The sequence below is a fragment of the Sceloporus occidentalis genome, unplaced genomic scaffold, assembly GCF_023333645.1.
Source record: "Sceloporus occidentalis isolate IW3139 unplaced genomic scaffold, rSceOcc1.0.p SCAF_133, whole genome shotgun sequence".
Lineage (NCBI taxonomy): Eukaryota > Metazoa > Chordata > Lepidosauria > Squamata > Phrynosomatidae > Sceloporus > Sceloporus occidentalis.
The window spans coordinates 2,242,436-2,261,849 of NW_028317113.1; the positions used below are offsets into that span (position 1 = coordinate 2,242,436).

The 19,414-nt window shown below is 37.6% G+C and overlaps 1 protein-coding gene across 2 annotated transcripts in view; it reads right to left on the minus strand.

Moving 5' to 3' along the window:
* Positions 1 to 5,943: 5,943 nt before the first annotated feature.
* Positions 5,944 to 19,414, minus strand: part of LOC149281403 (chloride intracellular channel protein 4-like) — a 28,307-nt gene continuing 14,836 nt past the window's right edge. The window contains exons 1-6 of one of the 2 annotated variants that reach the window (XM_089499322.1): positions 18,562 to 18,573; positions 13,366 to 13,475; positions 11,375 to 11,500; positions 9,499 to 9,605; positions 6,615 to 6,796; positions 5,944 to 6,108 (exon numbers count right to left, since the gene is read on the minus strand). In XM_089499322.1, coding sequence (XP_089355448.1) covers positions 5,944 to 6,108; positions 6,615 to 6,796; positions 9,499 to 9,605; positions 11,375 to 11,500; positions 13,366 to 13,475; positions 18,562 to 18,567 — 696 coding nt within the window. In that variant the 5' untranslated portion in view covers positions 18,568 to 18,573. Of the gene's footprint in view, positions 6,109 to 6,614; positions 6,797 to 9,498; positions 9,606 to 11,374; positions 11,501 to 13,365; positions 13,476 to 18,561; positions 18,574 to 19,414 lie in introns of those variants that run through there. The other variant, XM_089499320.1, reaches the window with a different exon arrangement.

Sequence of the window (19,414 nt, forward strand, 5' to 3'; positions counted from 1 at the left end):
TAGAACTCAAAGTAACTCCAAGAGTGAAATATGGTGCCAGAATCTTAAGATTCCAATTCTCTGGGGTAAATTTGGTGAATAAGTCCGTCCGGGTCTGTCTGTTTCAGGGTGCGATCTTTTTAAGGTCCGTTTTTTTTTATTCAAGACATAAGCTTTTAAAGACAGGGCTTATTATCAAAGCCTCCACCTCTTGATTGGAATTCTCCAATCATAACGGTGGGTTTTACCCATTATAATTAGGATTTCTACTCATATTTACACCGTTGTAATTTCTTAATTTACCTGTGAGAGACGCTCTGGTCTAAGAATTAACTTAAAACCATTACATATGTGTTTGGAATTTATCCTTGGTCACCCTTATCGCCAGGTGTTACTTCCTAGATAATAACTCAGGTCCTGGTAGTTTTACCATGTATCCCCCATTCCAATTTACATTCCTAAGGATATGCAGTGTCTACTCCTTAACTTTCTCATGGAAGATAACATTAATTGTATCATATATATACGCTGAAACATCATTATACATGAATACTCCTTTGTTCTCAATTATAGAGGGAACAAGGACAAAAAGAAATAATCACTACATGATTAAGTAAAATAAAATGGCTCTGACTCCATTTTGTGTTCATGTAAAGTACAGAATATATGGAATACATGTTTTCTATCATAAAATATCTGACAGTAAGTAAGTATACTCGGCGTATAAGACGACCCCCGACTTTTGATTAGATTTTCACGGGTTAAAAAGTTATCTTATACGCCAGAAAATATGGTATGTTGTGTAAATCAGTGCCCACCCCATGGTGTACTAATATGTTGTATGTCATCCCCCCATCCCCATGGTGCACTACTATGTTGTGTAAGTCTGCCCCCATGGTGTACTAATATGTTGTATGTCAGTCTCTCCCTCCCTCCCCAGTTCCACCACTAGACATTTACCCTGGCCAAACCTTGGAACGGATTTCAGACAGTAATAGGTAGTGGATGTTGAGACCCTATTGTACTGTTAATCCCTGTTGTCTCTGGGAGGCAGATTAAGGGGGCAGTTTGTATTCCAATACCTTGATTTATGTTAATGTGTGTTCGCTGGCTATATCCAGCCATGTGTGTGAAAAATAAATCAGTCTTCGTTTTGGTTTATATACCGAGTCTCGGCTAGTGACTGGGAAACTGGGGAAAAAGTGTGTTGTCCCAGGCTAAGGGAGCACAAGTCAGCGGAGGTAGTCGGTTGGATTATCCAGCTTCGTGACATTGGTGTACCTGTTTCAACGGTTTGGAACTATCAAAATCCTCCTTGGATGTCGTGGCATGAGGAAGATTGATCACAGAAGGTGTAATCTGTAGGAAAAATCATGTCAAACATCCACACAGGCTATGGCTGACAAAGTAACGTGGAATGAATGGCTTCAACTCGTATCATACATCATACACCACGCACACTAAACCAGGTAGGATCCCACTGCTGAAATTAAAACAAAAAAGTCACAAGTGATCTTTGCCCAAATTTACCTATTGGTAAATTCTATGGACAGATGAAACCAAAGTAGAGCTCTTTGGCAATGAAGACCAGTGATGCTTATTGACAACAAAATTAAGCTTATAAGCTACCTTTCTGGTACTGGAGGCCTTGAATGTATTAAGGGAATCATGAAATCAGAGAATTACCAAGGCATTTTGCATCAAAATATGCTACCGTGTCAGAAAACCAGATTTGCCCCCCAGGCTATTTTATTTACACTGCCCTTACACAATACCTTTAAACACACACCTGCCCATAAACACACATATACACATACACTGGCCTTACACATGACTGCCCATCCACATTGCCTATACACACCCCTGCCTAGAAAATGCACATACACTGCCCTTTACACACACCAGCCTATAAATACGCATATACACTGCCCTTTACACACACACACACACACATATGCATATACACATACCAGCTTACAAACACACAAATACATACACTGCTCTTACACACACCTGCCCATACACACAAGCTTACACACACACACTGCCCTTACATCCCCCCTCCCCCACCTTTCTCATCTTCCATCCTCCACCCAATTTCAGGAGCGTAAGGTCCGTCACAACAGGCCTTTGCTTTAGTGCTCCGTCATCACTATGCCTTGGCTATTGATGCAGAGCGCGGGGGTATGACGTCATATCCCGGCATCATTTGCTGTAATGTAGTGCTTAGGGAGCAGGGAAGCCGAGGTCTAAAGTGACAGACCTTTTGCTCCCTAACGTTGGACTGGTCAGGGAGCAGGCTGCAGCTGCTGATCGGGCGGCTGTGCACCCTCTCGCAGCTGCGCCCGAGGCAACTACTTCTCTCGCCTCACCCTTCCTACGGCCCTGAAGGGTATCAATGATGTTAGCAATAACTACTACACATCATTCCCTTTGGTAATTTTCTGACAGTTTTTGTAAAAAGTTTCTTGGTCTATTATTTACACCAAATATCAAGATGAATATCTCCAATATGTATGCTTTATGGTTCGACAGATATCTCCCCAATCAGATGCCCTAACTGCCATTCTTCAAAGAGCAGGTTGCTCCTGGCCCACACAGAGCAGTTGGAAACCTCCACACTTAACCAAGTGTGAAACAACTGTAATGTAGTGTCTGTAGTCAAGTTTTTGAAAAATGTTACTGCCAGGGGTGGCAGTCCCCCTCTTGGACAGTCAGACCCTCAAGTATGGGTTAGTTACTAGGGAGATCTCCTCAACCAGTCCAATTACTTTATGGAGGCAGTGCCTTTCAATACAACGAAGATCCCGGCTGCGGAGGGGGTGGCTTGGGCACAGCCTTAGGGCAGAGAAAAAGGTAAGTATGTTGCTGTCCCTATATAATATATACAAAGTTAAAGATAAATATTTACACCACATAGACTGCATTTAGTATCATAAAACCACTTGTTTATTTGTTAATAAAAACATACCCTAAAATAATTAAGTATTGTGTTCAAACGAATTTTCAATCTAGATTTCCAAACTATTAGAAGAGACCAAAGGGGAGAGTAACATTTAAAATTAAAATACTAGCAAAATACATTTGTTCAATGTATAGCTGTTTGGTCATCAGAAGAAGATTTTGTCATTTTTTATAGTGAAACAGTAAATAGATCTACTTAACTAGTAGTCTAGTGGTCTATACCTTGGAACAGGTTTTGTGGATAGTCAGGAAATTAGTTATCTTGGAACCCAAAATTAGCAAGGAAATCGTAAGCACAAACTGCTTATATAAAATGAAGTTTTCAAATAAAAATAAAAAATGTACAGTAAGAAAAAACAATGTATCTGTAATTATTTATTTGAAAGTAGATGTTAATACCAGATAATTGTTTAAAAAACCGAGTATTGTCAACATGAGTATAAACTTAGTAGCAACAGTGAAATTTTCATGTTTTCAGAAACCCTTACTACATGAGAATATCCACCATAAACAAAGAGAAAAAGCAAAAAGTTTTCAAAAATATACATTTTACTTTAAAACGGCAGGTTTAAATAACACAGAATTAACTCCGTGCTGGATATTGCAGTAATGGTGTCCTGTACTAGGTGAGACAGACATGCAGGTTAACAATAACTTAATATGTAAAAACCTCAAATGCCAGAACATCTGGAGAAAAACTGGATATGAAACTTATGACACATGGAATATGCTGTTGCATTATTTAAATACAGGAGTATAAGAGATTCAAATTAGTTTTATGTGACAGCATTAATTAAAAAAAATCTTTAAAAACAAATCAGACTGTGGAATTTTATATCTAAATGTACACATACATTGGAAGTATATAGTTTAAAAAGTCAACACTAACAGGTGCATTGTTTTTAGGTTTTGCCTTGTTAAAGTTTTTTTTTTAAACAATAGAATAGCTGTGCTCTTAGTTTATCAATCCATTGATCTGATGGTTGATCTGATGGTTTGTTCACTGTCCCGAATAGCCTCACCAATGATGAATGCATTTTAAAGTGCTTAATAAGTACTTATTATGCATTCTTTACTTTCCAAAAAAACACAAACCTAAATTACCTGTTGAAGTCTCTAACACCACAGATGCAGCCTCCAAGATGTGTGCAAGTCTCGTATGAGCAGGCAATTATGGGCACAAAGCAGCTCTTATTAAAATCAATGGAGCACTTTCTGTGTATACATGTTGGAGACTTCTTAGGCTCCCTGGAGATATGAAGCAAGCTTCGCTGGAGCTGGCTGTTGGTACGTTTCCACACATGCACACTTGTAAGCAAGAGATGCGTTTGGCTAAACTCATCTCCTGCAAGCCAAGGAGCAGTGGGGCAGGAAACTGTGCAAATGTAAAAAAGTCATTCTGATTAAACACTTTATGCATTTGCTTTCAAATCATGTGGGGTATACAGTGACACTAAGCTATCTACTTTACTATTGCACTATTATTGTGTTGTTTTCTTTTGTCCTGCTTTTGTGTTTATTTCACACGAGCGCCCCTAGGTGGAAAGCATTTCTTTTGCAACACAGGAAATTGGTGTAAATACCAACAGGACTATGAAGGAGCGTTTCCCTGAGAGTTGCCATTTGAACTTTCACTCTCTATTATGCAATATAAAGGGGTGAAACCGACAAGTGTTTCTTTCACAAAATACGTGAGCTGCCAATAATACATAGAGCCAATTTATCTGTACAGGGCCACCACACTGCATAGTCAACTGTGATCAAAAGCACAATTCTAGAAACTCATCAGCCAACTCTTTAGTAAATCCAATGATGAAAGATTTCAATCCCATTTCTAAATATGCATCTCACTTAAACCATGGACCAAAAAGTTGCCTTTATAGTGTTAAAAGACTGCAAAAGGGCTTATGTAATAGATTTTCCTTATGTGTTTTTTGGAATAGTTTTCTTTGGGGACAAAGAAAAAAACCCCACATAGTTATTTTATGTTTTTATTTCCATACCTATTCGAACATGGAATAGGTATGGGTTATTTAAATATGGTTTAATTAAGTGGCTTGGGGGAGTGTATGATGTATTTAAGATAAAAGATTCTGTAAGGAGTAATAGTTCATAATGGGTTACACATGACAAAATTGAAGGCATTTAGGTAAAATGGGGTTAATTTAAATGAAGCAATAGGTGGAGTCTATACTGAGTGATTATTAGACCTCTTTTTGGATGAGTTTTTAGAAATTAGCATAGGTTCCTAATAACACACAAGTTGGTGCAAGTGCTTAAAGGATACATTAGAGAAAGGGGAAATATGTAGGTAGAGGTGTGGGTGTAAGATCAGTCCTAAAATAATTTGGGTGCTAGTTATACGGAAGTGGTTTGTAACAATGCTAAACATAATAAGGTCCAATTCTGCTTGTTTAATGTTACGCAATTTAGAAATCTTTACCGAGTGCAACTGGGAGGCGTTATAACCAAATAACCCTCTAGCACTAACTTAACGTCAACTCACAATATGGACATGAATGCCAAAAATATGCAATACCATTAACCTTTGTCCAACATGAGAATAAACACTGCACATACTCATTTAGAAAACATTAAAAATAATTATGGCAACAACACTGATGAGGCCTCTTGTGAAAGCATAGTCATTACTGAAAAAGGAAATATTAACAGAAATAAATATAACGTAACCCTTTCACAGAAAGCGTTTACTAAAACTAAAAGTACATGTTTCTGGAAAGGTTGTAGACTTTGAACAACTGTAACTTTAGCATTAATATCAACATCTTTCTTTAACCAATAAATATGCCATACATTAGCAAGTTTACCTTTGTGGGACTTAAATGCTTAAAAAGAAAAAAAAATACTTGCTCTGGATTGAATATTCACAAATAACGGAATTATAGAGAAAACAAAATGTAAGAATTAGTGACCCCTCCCCTAAATATATATAAAATTTCAGGTGGAAATTAAGGCCTTGTTTTGTTTGTGGTCCACAGTTCACTTGGTAAGTCTCTTGGCTACATCTGCATAGGCAATTTCGATCTCACGATCTCCTGGGCAAGTGTTGATAAATTCTTCCCTGCTGTAGGCATTGGTCAGATATCTCCAAATACCAGTCATGGATTTTGGTATATCGAAGTTTCGGTATTTTTTGGTCACCACCTGCCAAGCAAAAAACACAGTTCAAAAAAATAAAAAAAATCGCCATAACAATTAATGTCACATTATGTATGCCGAGGCTGATCCAGTCCCAAGGCCTCATCACTACCTGCATTCTTGCGGTCATGCATGAAGACCAAACATGGATGCGAGCAAGCACATTGTGCTGCTATCGTGCTGCAGGAGGGGGCTCTGTTCAGACACTGTAGATGTGGGGAAAGCACCAGAACTTTCCTCCAATTTATCGGCGGCTTCGGACTATGGAGGATGATGACATCTGCTGAAGCACAGCTGCACCTTCAGGTAACTAATCTCTATCTATCCTGGTTGGGCCCTGACCCAAGTCCCATTAACTGGTTGTTAAAACCAGTACTCACAGAATAGTTTAAATATGATTTTTTCTATATCAGGGACATTAAACCCTTATTTACTACAACTTATTCTAAAGATGATAGAACAGTAGGATATGGCTGCAACCACTTTGTGCCCAACACTTTTGACGAATGTACCTTGACAATGTGAAGTTTGGGGAGCAAGTTGCAGTCTGCTAAAGTCATATCATCTCCATCTAAGAATTTGCGGTTGGAAGTTGTGATGTCATCCATGCTATTCTCATCAATCTCGTCCGGTAAAGGAGAGTTAAGATATTCATCCAGCTTCTGCAAGGTTTTCAGCAGGCCTCTCTCTAAAGCTGCAGGATAGAACAGACACTTTGTTAACAGATCTCGGTGTGATACAGACAAATTACAGAGAATTAAAACTAGAGCTCTCGCTGGCTTGGGCACCTATTTGACAAAACAAACAGCATCAGCAAACAGAAGCAGTTTAACCATAATGCATTTAATTCAATAAATAAATAAATATATTAAATACATGTTGTATAAAGGGAAGGGAAGGCTATTTCACGGAAAAAAGGAAATAACCTAAAATACTGGAACTTCTTCATTTAAATTATAAACAGTAGGACAAACATTTTTTTATTCCATATGCGGGGGTCACCACTGAAAAAAAAATGAGAATCAAATGGGTTGTATTTAATTCCAACTCCCATCGTACTAATCCAGACTTGCTCAGCATCATGGTAGTTGGGTTCAGCCAGGCGTTAGGCAGAGCTAATAGTATTTTTGGCACACAGCCTGCAGTGGACTGTAAGCCCTATCATAATCAGTCGCTTAAGAATAACAAACTTGAGTAGTGAGAAGTTGATTATAACGCTCAATAAAATGTGAGTTATATGGATGATACATATTATAAACTACTAGGGTAAACTCAAACATTTTGCTAACGTTTCCCCCAAATCTCTCTTCCACTTCAAGACTTTGGTTACAGAATGAGTTATTTCTTTCCAGAACAGTAGAGGGCAGCATTGTGTACCTTGTACACAGCTATTACACATTTGTAACCATGAGATAAACGGCCACTGCTTCAATAGACACGAATCCTAGCATGTGTTGTATGGGTTGTATAAAATGACAGCATGTTACACTTTATTTAGCCATATTAACGGTATATACAATTATAAAGGGAGGCCAAGGCTTTCCTATTAATTACCATAATTAATAATAATGGTAATAATTTGTTACCATGGTAATAATTACTATACAAACTATACAAACTCCCTATATTAACCCCTTCAATCCCCTATAGACGTACCGGGACGTCCAAAAAACGACCACTAAGAAACCCCTATGGACGTCCCGGTGCGTCTAGCCCTTCGTGGGACACATCCCTGCCGCTGCACGGGAGACCAGGCTGTCGTTTGACAGCCTGGACTCCCCCCTGGCAGCAGAAGCCAGCGACGCCCCAAATGAAACATAGGTCTACTAAAGCAAAATGTGAAAATTTCACATTTGGAATCTATAACGCGCATGGTCCCATTTGTGCCCTGTAATGTCCAGAAAACCACAAAAAAAAACTAGGCATGTGGGGTATTTCCGTAATCAGGAGAGGAGGCTGAACACTTTAGGCTGGATTTCTCTGCCATAACATATACCATGTGCAAAATATCCTCAGCAACACAGATGTGTTGGTGAAAAAAGCGCATGAAATTATTGCTACGGCTGACTTTGCATGGTTGCATGAAAATTGTCCAAATGCTCTTGATCAGATACTCTGGGTTGTCTGCTTTACGGAAATATATACTTTTATGGGGGTATTTATAATTAGGGGGGTGCTAAACAGCCCCAAATGAAACATAGGTCTACTAAAGCAAAATGTGAAAATTTCACGTTTGGAATCTATAACGCGCATAGTCCTGTAATGTCCAGAAAAACCACAAAAAAAAACTAGGCATGTGGCCTATTTCCGTAATCAGGAGAGGCGGCTGAACAATTTCTCTGCCGTAACACATACCTTGTACAAAAAATCCTAAGAATACTACAAAATACTAAGACGCGTTGTTGAAAAAAAGCGCAGGAACTCATTTCGGTGGCCACCTTTGACAGTGATTGGTGGCCAAATACCTGCATGTAGAGTGCCCAAATACCCCTGATAGGATAGCCTGGGTTGTCTGCTTTACAGAAATATATACCTTTGTGGGTGTTTTTGTTTTATTTGTTTAAAATTAGAGTTGCAGTCCCATCATACCTAATGTAAAAATTTAACGGCTTTGTATAAAGTAATGTACACCTTATAGTATGTTGGCTTTATGTGCTGGAAAAGTATGACAATTCTATATAAATTAGGTATTTCTGAAATCAGGACACCTGAATTGATAAATCTGGATGGAATTTTCTGTCTCTTTACCTAATTTTGTGAGGATTCAGAGGGAAAATGTAAAACAACTTATGTTTTTTTTTCTAATTTTTGCTAGTTTTTACTAAATTTCTAATTCTAAATTTTCAGCTAATCATCCAACAATGGTATCACAAGAAAGCTCCATCTCTCCTTGAAAAAACAATATATAGTTTATATGGGTACACTATTCACAGGAAAAGAGAATCATCGCTGAACCGACATAGTGCAAAAATGGCAAAATTGCTCCGGGCTTTGAGGTACCAAAAACCCCTGGGATTGAAGGGGTTAAACAAAATGTGAACACAGTCACTGTTATTTGAAAAAAAATATTAGCATCCCTTGCCGTTTTTTGCTTTTGTTAGTTGTATCTGATCTGTTGTGCGTACGCACACACACACACACACAACATGAAAACAGGCGGCTTGAAGCATCGAAACATTTTAATTTCCTCTAGCCTTTTTAATACCATCACATGCACTCAGTATCTTTGAATGGAACTTGCCAGGCTAATTCAGGCAAGTCTATCTTAAACATACCAGTAGGTCAAGAATTTACTGTCATGTAAAGGTTTACAGAGCAGCTAAAAAAAAAAGCAGACTATAAGGAACAAGTGACTCATGGCTGCCATCCACTGTCTATGTCAATCTAGAAACATACCTTCATTGGCGTCCGGTCGAGAATTCTTTATGTAAGCTGAAAATTTGGCAAATATGTCCATACCGGCTGTGTTAGATTCTGGGTGCTTGGCTGATAGCTTACGGTACCTGATTTAAATAAATATTAAGAGAACATTTAGATGAACATTCTGTTTCTTCTTTCAAAAGTATAAACGCCGGTAATTCTATAATGATAATGAACCACAGACAGTCCTTAACGTCGCTTATAGGTTCTTGGAACCAGCAAGTAAGGGGAAAGAACGTATGCAGTAAAAGAGAAAGGGACACGGAAGTATAGAAGGTATGGCGAATCTGACAGAGAATGGGTATCATCGTTCTAATGAAATAATGTTGAAAAAAAATGACTATTAGTGTACTGTATAACTAATAATATTCTAAACTTGCAAGAACAGGAGCCTTCTTCTTTACCATTATGTCCAAAGTTAATGTTTTTATTGTTAATATCCACCTTCCCGTATAGTAATGGCGCCACATAATCTACTAGCATTATATAAATCAAATATAATTTAATGACTATACATAGTTTGTTTTGTCAAGTATGATTGTTATTTAGAAAGTCTGAAACAGGTTTGAGTTCCTAGGAAGGTTTGAGTTCCAAGGAAGAAAACCGGTATAGATTGTTAACAATAAAAACAATACAATACAATACAATAGTTCTGGCTGGAGGAGTATGTATTTTTATGTGGGCACCTGTATGCCAATGACAAACTTTAGGTTTTTCACAAAATTCTACTTCTATAAAACCAAAATCAAAGGCAGCATACTATGTAACAGTGGGATATACAGTAGACTGACTTGATGGCACCTTATGGACAGTAAGTTATACTACAGGGCAGCATTACAAGAAGAGTTGCCACTTGGGTGGCATGGGGTCACAATAATAACCAATTAATTTTTATTTCAGTGAATTACATTGTATGTGGGATTTTAATTACTTAGTTATAGGAATGACCCACACTAGTGCATTTAACGCTATTAAACACTTGTGAAGTTCATGTGCAAATAATGGTGCTAGTTATAGCAAGTTTAAGCTATATGTCAGTATTCTATGCTTTCACACAAGGTACAAAAAAAGCACACTTCTAAATTAGTCTTTTCAAAATCAATAAAAAAAAGTCTGCAACAATCCTAGTGGAATAAGCCAAATAGCTAGTTATTTAAGTGAATTGTCGATCAATGCTGATACATGTAAAATTCGGCACTTGGGAAGTTAAGACCAGAGTTTGTTGTACGGTACTGGAGACCACATCTTCTGAAGCATAGAGGCATCTTATGCCTAGTTGGCTAAGAGTGGAGCGAGAGTAAGGGGAAAAGTTATACATATTTAAATAAGTAAAGGAATTTAACAAATTACAAGAGAAAAATATAGGGCAAGAGGTCAAAGTCTAAAACTACAGGGTCGTGGATGTAATGTAAGAAAGTTTTACTTCAATGAAAGCTTGATCGATAAGCAGAAAGGCTAGATGTTAATAGAATGGTGATTTAAAACAGGACAAAAAGGCAGAGTAGATGGGCCAACAAATTCAGATCTATCTAAGTATGTTTCTTAATAATAAATACCATCTATTAGAAAACATTAGCTTAAAGTTGCATACTTCAACTGAAATTAGAGTTAAATAATAAACCAGGATCATCTTCCTCAGCCATGAACAACAATGATTTACCAGCTAAATAGTGGAAATAGTTTTAAAGTTTGTTTTCACCAACAACCAATTCCAAACAAATTAATATGGTATTTACAATCCTGTTCTGTTAAAGTGCAATATTGCTCAACCTACAGTATCAAAAGGGCTTGTGAGTTCCTTAGAAAAGAGATGTGGACTTTCAGGTAGGACAGGTGTAGTAATTGTGCTTACTTTGGAGGACATAATACTTCCTCAAGAAACTCTTCTATCTTATTCACATCTGTCTTCACTTCGTGGTTGTAAGTTATGAAAGGCGGATGTGTCCCCGGAGCAAGATTTTGCAAATCTGCTGGTTTTCTGCAAGAAAACAAGTACGATTACTAAGCATTTCATTTATTTACAACGTAAAACCTAACATGTTTAATTTCTTTACAAAATCACAGTTAACTGTATGAAAACCTTATAAGGCCACGTAGAGAAAAGATATCAACGGTGGCAATCAATGGAGCAAAATGTTTGGAGTCATTTAGAGATGCCCAAACAAGTACAATTCAACAAGCTAATCCCAGAAGTAGTATTAGAGGGATTTTACGCAATTAAAATTCACTTAGAACAACTGCAGGAAATCGCTTAGATGCCAAAAGCCTGTTTGTCCCAGCAGTTGAATCACTCCTAACCCAAATTCCTTTCCTCTTAAAACATGCAGTCACAGAATGGCAGGCTGAAGCTTCAATTTAGAAATTATTTAGGGCACAGCTGATTATTCTGCGTATAGAATCAACTTCATTTTTATTCTGTAACTTGCGTCTATAAAATAGCTGGGTTTAAAAAATTCGGTTTGCGCTTTATATGTAATGCAATGCATAGAATTCATTTTACGCGTTGAGTTAAAGTGGTTTCACCTCCTTCACATAACAGATCGTTTGCACTAGTACCACTAGTAGGTTTTCGTTTAGCAAAAAAATTAAATAAATAATAGATCCTCCCAACACACACAACTTGCAAAAAGTTTCTGCAAATGAGTTAGAAGAACACTCTCGAAAAAAAATAATTTCTTCTGATTAGATTTTATAGACAAAAGGAAGGGATCCTTTACAGTGAGGACAATAATAGGTATGGAATTCACTGCCAAGGGAGGTGGTGTTATCAAATACATTAGATGCCTTCAAAAGGGCTCTGAATATTTTTTTTTTTAGAAAGGCATGACATACAGGGATATAAATAGAACAACATTTTAGAGCCTCTTGATCCAAGGAGAAATCCGATTGCCTTTTGGAGTCAAGAAGGAATTTTCTCCCTGATGGCAGAATTCGAAGTAGCTTAATTAGGGTTTTTTTGCCTTCTTTTGGATCAAGAGTAAGAAGGTTAGGTAGAAGGGTTGGAACTTGAAGGACTTAGGTCTCTTTTCAACCTTATGTACTATGTAACTGTGTAACTATATGACTAAGGGGGTAATGAAAAAGACTACACAGAAAATAGACAACTTATGTTGTCCAGCTCTACTTGAGGAACATTTTATATAAACGGTCAGAGGTCTACACTAACTTGTCAAAAAATGATTACTTAAGAAGCATTAGTATTGGCCCTAAAAGTACATAAGATGGTCTTTAAATTAAGCGCTGTAAAGAATCTCCCAGAATCCCTTGCAGGGCAGACACTAGAGAACACAAGGCTGTGTGTGACATGAACAGGCCTACAGATGCGTGTTGTGAATTTAATTCATTCACTCAGTGTTGCAGCTCATTACATTACACCATTAAACAAGCTTTCCTGTTTGTACGTGGTTATTTTTAGCCCCTCTATGTTTTAACAAGCGAGGCATTTGTGAAACGCATTTAGACCTGGTAGTTAGTACATACAAAGTTCTTTAATATGTATTCTTTCTTTAAATGGTTAACTGTTGTGTCCCTTTAAGGAAAACAGTTCTAGAATGAATAATTTGATTTCAAAATGAAAAAAGTTAAGCTTTCAAAGGATAATCCTTCATATTGGTTCCTTTATTACAGTGATTAAGTGAAGTTATGATCAACATATATCAACGTATTTGTTCTGGCAAGTTACCATTTAACCATTTAAAAAGGTAATACATATAATTAAATGCACCGTGGCTGTTAACGTTAATTTAATTTCACCACATTCAGTAAAAGGCAGTAAAGTCCATATTTAAATCTGAAATATAGCTGGAATGAAAATTTTTATGAAAATAAAGTTCAAATTCTTACCTCTTTAAGTCAACTGTTGTCACGTTAAACACTACACCCTTTAGCCACAAGATCATGAAGAGTCTTTGCGAGAATGGACAGTTTCCAATGCTCTCGCCATCACTTCCGGCCTAAAAAGGAAAACATACAGCCACTGAAATTGATGTAATATTCAACAAAGCTATCCACATCAGGGAACGGGTTAGTTTACATGCCCTGCTACCTTAAAGCAAATCCGTAAGTAATATAGTGCAAAGAACTGAAGCACAATTGAGAAATAAAGCATAACGATTAAATTTTTTTTTTAATTATCTGAATTTCTTTTCTTTAGTGAGCCATTTTCTAATAGGTCTATAGACCTTCTGGTTCAAACCAAAAATATACATTAAAAGGTTTGTTGATTCTGGCTCCCTGATGTTGGATTGTCGGAACATCAAAACATACATTGCAATAGAGGACTGTAATTTTCACCACTACTGTTTGTCTTAACTTACGCATATCTCTCAAACATAAACTCAAGAGTGCTCTTATATAATATTATATAATATAATCAAGCCTGTGTGATATTGTCACTAAAGGGAAAATTGACAGGAGAATTTCAAAGAGTTGCGGTTTCAACAGCCTGATTTCACCTTACATTATAAAGTGCCAACATCAGCATGCTTATGCTTCAGGAATAGCTTGTTGGCCCTGTATCGTGTATAGTTAAATCAGAGTTCTTCTCTAGCATTAAAATATACATTCTGCAGGGCTAGCTCTGTCCTAGTTGGAGAAACGTACCTGTGTTGTCTCTTCATAATGAATAATGAAGTGAGGAAGCCGAAACCACAACTCTCCTGCAAACTACGTGAACTCTCCTTTTAGGATATAAAGCCCTGTGACTCTGGATAAAAGGCAGTTTACAAAAGCCTTGTTGAACCGTAACTTCTGCTCAAAGGGCAGACAAGATGGTTCTTATCTGCCATCAAATATACATTTTAATAGAGAACTGACATTTCTGTTTTCTATTACTTCAAAACAAAATATGCCATAAAATTCCGTAGCGCTGTACATTCTAAATACTGTGCATAGCCATTAATATGTAGTTGGTCCCATCTTTGCAGCTATAACCACTTCTACTCTTCTGGGTTGGCATTCCACAAGATTTTGGAGTGTTTCTGTGGGAATTCCAGTCCATTCATCTAGTAGAGCATTTATGACTGAGGTCAGGCACTGATGTTGGACAGGAAAGCCTGGCTCACAATCTCTGTACCAGTTTTTTCGCAAAGGTGTTCGATTGGGTTGAGGTCAGGGCTCTGTGCAGCCAGTGAAGTTGTTCCACACCAAACTCATCCAACCATGTCTTTATGGACCTTGCTTTGTGAACAGTTCCCCCAAAGTTAGAAGCATAGCATTTTCCAAAATGGACAATTCTATGCTTCCAACATTGTGGGAAAAGTTTGGTGAAGGTCCTTTTCTATTCCAGAATGACTGTGAGTGCACAAAGCAAGGTCTATAAAAACGGTGCTGGATGAATTTGGTGTAGAAGAACGTGACTGGCCCACAAAGAGCCCTGACCTCAATGCCATTTAATGCCTTTGGGATGAATGTAGATTGGAGAGCCAGGCCTTCTTATCCAACATCAGTGCCTAACCTCACAAATGTTCTACTGGATTAACGGGCAAAACTTCCCATAGAAACACAAACTCTTGTGGAACCTTTCACAGAAGAGTGTGAACGGTTATAGCTGAAAAGGGGGAATCAACTACATAACCACTGCAAACCCACTCCCAGAAAGCACTGAGAAAACTTGGGTAAAAAGTTGGTCCGAAGAGACAACTGCAGTCATTGTAGGTGGATGAACACTGCTTTATGAACCTATTATACCTAAATCTATGGATCTTTACAGATGCATCCTCTCTCATATCTGGGATCCAACTTAGTCCAGCCGGTATGCGGTATCTATGTGCCTTATCATGGGAGGTGGCAAGTATGGTTTGTTGAAAACATCAAATGTTTGTAAAAATGCTAGTATATCAGGTAAAATTCCACAGTTCTATCTCTTATGGTAGAACACTACCAGAAATGCAAATGGCCATTTAATTATCCAAACACTCTTCCATCTATAAAAGGATTGTGTATGAGCCCCTTCACATTCTACTTGCATAACACAATGCCCTATTATTAGTTCATGTAAATACTGGTTCTTGTTATCTGTAGCCATGAGACAAACATGGCTTTAATCAGGTCGGCTGGGCCAAAATAACTAGCCGACAAGTTGTTCGCTGTTAGGAAACTAGATTACAAAAAGCAGGGTGTGGAGGGTGTTAAAAAGCATTTTAATTAACGTCCCTCCTTGATGTACACGTGGATGTGTAATGTGTAGCCAGTTTTGTTACTAGGAGCACTGTTTTCCTAAAGTGCCAAAACTAAACAGAAACCTGATGTGCATAAAAAGGTTGTTCACAGTAGTTCTGTTTGTGAGGCTTCCAGATGTTGCCAGAATCCAAGCTAGAGAACTGTGCCTGTATTGTGTGCAATCCAAGTCAGTGAGTAATACACCAAGACTGAATGTAAATGAATGACGGGCGTCAGGGGCGCAGAAAATAAATAGATGTATGTTCAAGTGAGGGCGGAGGTCAAGGATCCTGGGATTTCTAAGGTTTATTTCATTAAACTTAAGTCAGTGAAAGCAGCCATCTTGACTACTTGACACTAGACTACCACAATCACTAACAAAGAAAGTGTAATTCAGCTGTAATTTTAATTTAGCGAATTGTTACATATGCAGAACTACATTAAAAAAAAAAAAAAAAAAATCACCCCAGGGTGATTGACCAGGTGATATGATTTCCTTCTTTCCACTGCTACTTTTTGGCTTACCTTCCGCAAATCACTTATATGTATATATGTTATAATTAGTGAAGCTCTTCAAAAACTTGTTAGCATTGTGGCTTTGAATAGAAGGAAAAACTATTTATCTTGCTAAAGTTTCACAAAAGCAAAAGTTATTCTTACCTAGCTACTGGGATGCAGAATAAAATAGACATTTTTTTCTGTACAACAAATTAATTTTCCCCTCCAAATCCAATTTAAAAGCCTGTTACATGATGAAAAAAGTTACATGTCCACGTTAATCATTACTGAGCCCGGTGCATGGAGCCAATTATGAAATTTTTGTCAGGGGTAGGAAGAGAGAGAATGAAGACTCAGGTTGGGTCTTGAATGGCACAGATCACCTTTGAGGAGGTTATTCGATGTAGCCCAAGTAAGATGTTAAATAGCACTGAAGCACTGGGATAATTTAGAAATGTACTGCTAATTTAGAATATTTAAGTAGTCAGTGATTCAAATTCTCTGGGTCCAATTTGTTTACTTATAAGTAGGGCTGCAACAACTAATCGATAAAATGCATAATGAAAATTGTTGTTGTCATGTGATTTTATCAAATAAGATAAGGGTTTTTTTCAGAGCAAATTCTCTGAAAAATACCCCTCGTTTTATACGCCGACCTCAAATAGAGGTCTAACTATAACATTAAGATCCAGATCCTCCGCAGCGCTGCAGGGGACCGGGATCCTCCTCTCTGGCAGCCGGTGGACGTCTGTGCGATGTGTGGAGGCAACCTCTGCTGCTGCCGGCACTTCCGCTGGGGCTTCTATGATTGAGCGCCGGCGTGACATGACCTTCCTGTGCTCCGCCATAGAGGCCATAGAACATTTTAGGTATTAAAACCTAGTTTGAGAAATATTGTGTTTAGGTTCTTGCTTCTTTAAAACATAGCTTTTATTATGTCAGTAAAATAAGGCTGTGATAGAGATAAAAGTATTGTGTGCACAGAGTGCAATGATATGTTAATGAAAATTAAGTTTTTTATTCTGATGTTTGTTTTTAACACCTAGTGTTTGAAATTCAAAAAAAATTGCATATTGTTTTTTTATCCGATTAATCCATGAAAATAATCGTTAGTTGCAGCCTTACTCATAAGTAATGGATGTGCCATTGTTAATGTATGTTATATTTAGCAGATTAGATGGACTTGTACCTTTAAGAAAATATGTGCAACCAGTAGGATTCTAGTTGTGATGGTAGAAAAAATGGGGGAAGGCTCTTCTTGAAGCTAGCTTCTGCTTACAAAAGAATAACACTATAATTAGCTTAGCTTGCTTAAAGAGATTATCTTCTGTAAAGATACATCAGGCCACAGTGGGTTTTAGAGATCAAGCTAAGGTTTCCCGCACAGAGCATGGATGGAGATACAGCAAGAAGGATATGTCATGTTTTAATTCAAGTGTTTTGGAAAACAGCACCTCACTACACCTGTAAAATGACCTTTCAAGTGATTCCCTTTTATGTTTTATTATCCTCAAACTACAAAAAAACCTTCCTGAACCAAATCCGACCATGACCAGATGTGTGCAGTAATCAACCCAATTTCTGTAACTTAACCCATCCCATTTCACAGAAAAAGGTTCTGAATTTTCCAGAAATAGAATACAGGAGATTAGCTCAGGGAAACTATACTTGAAAAATTAAAAAGTAAAACAAATATTATATAAGGTAACAGATCCACTTAAACAAATCCATAAAGCATTGAAAGGCTAAATATCAGACATATAATTAGAAGACATATGGGTACAGGGTTATAGAATGTCTTATGCAAATAAACAATTTACATATGGAAAACCCACTCCTAGAAAGCACTCACAATTCAGTAAAACCTGCGTAAATAGTTGCTCCAAAGATACAACTGCAGTTATAGTAGGTAGATGAACATTGCTTCATGAACCTATTGTTCCTACTGAACCTATGTATCTTTGCAGATGCATCCCTTCATTTCTGGGATCCAACATAGTCGATGTACCCCATCATGGAGGTGGCATGTATGGACTGGCTTGTTGAAGAGTCCACTACTTTATGACAAAAGAGTACAAAACATCAAATAATGTTTGTTAGCGATCAGGTAAAATTCCACAGTTCTATCTCCTATACTACCTACCAGAACAACACTAGCAGAAATGCAAATGTGCATACAATTAAATGGAAGCATTACAGCTGCTCTTAACCCTTTGAGAGATGGCATCAGAGGTACATACATGTAGATTGCACATGTAGCCCATATTGTTGACAGTACACATTAGAGGGTGGGCACATATAAGAAGGGGTTAAACTCCTTCATTATGCCAAAACCTTATGGCACCTCTCGTGCACACGCCTGAGAGCTACAATTCCTATCACTCTCATCCATAATTGGATTTTCCCTTTTTCTTGATTCAATATTAATTTTGTTTTCACAAGAGAAATATAAGGGAGATAAAGGATGAACACAGGACATCATGTTAATCAAATATCTAAATATTAAGCATACAACAAGTCTGTCATCTACCTCAGGTCACCCTGTACACTCTTAGGAATAAGCGAAAGTTTAACCACAGGTTCAAAATGAAGGCGGAAGAAAGAAAGAGAAATATATTGGTAAGTGCAAGTGTAAGTGGCTGGTTGCCATGGTCACCTGTTTTTTTTTTTGTTTTTTTTTAGGTTTTTGGATATTTTCAGGGTGGTCTTATGGAGATCAGATCTCAAGTGGTCTGCCCAGGCCATCCAGTGCAGTTCATTCTGTCCCCCACCTCCCCGAACTGTATGTAAAATATTTTCGATGGTATGGTTTAATTGTATTTTGTCTACCCCTTCTGTGTAGGGGAGTGGATGTGGGGAATTCCACTTTATAGGGATTAGGGCTTTTGATGCATTTAGTAATTGAGTAGTTCATGTCTTTTGGTATTAGGAGTGTGGTGTTTGGTCTAGCAAGACTGCTACATGTCCAAACGTACATATCTGTTCCCCAAATCCTTCTGGCATCCCCAGCATTTCTTATCTGTATCAAGAAATATAAATGGTTAACAACAGATCTAAAATATAATATATAAAAGAAGTCTCCGGAACTTTGTTGTTGATTAAATCAACAATCAACCACATCCAAGCAGTCCTCTCCTATTGTCTCACTCCCCTCAACCACCGACTAGATTGTAAACTCGCAAGAGCAGGGCCCTCGTCTCCTTTACACCAGTTTGTTATTGTATGAGTTTATAAA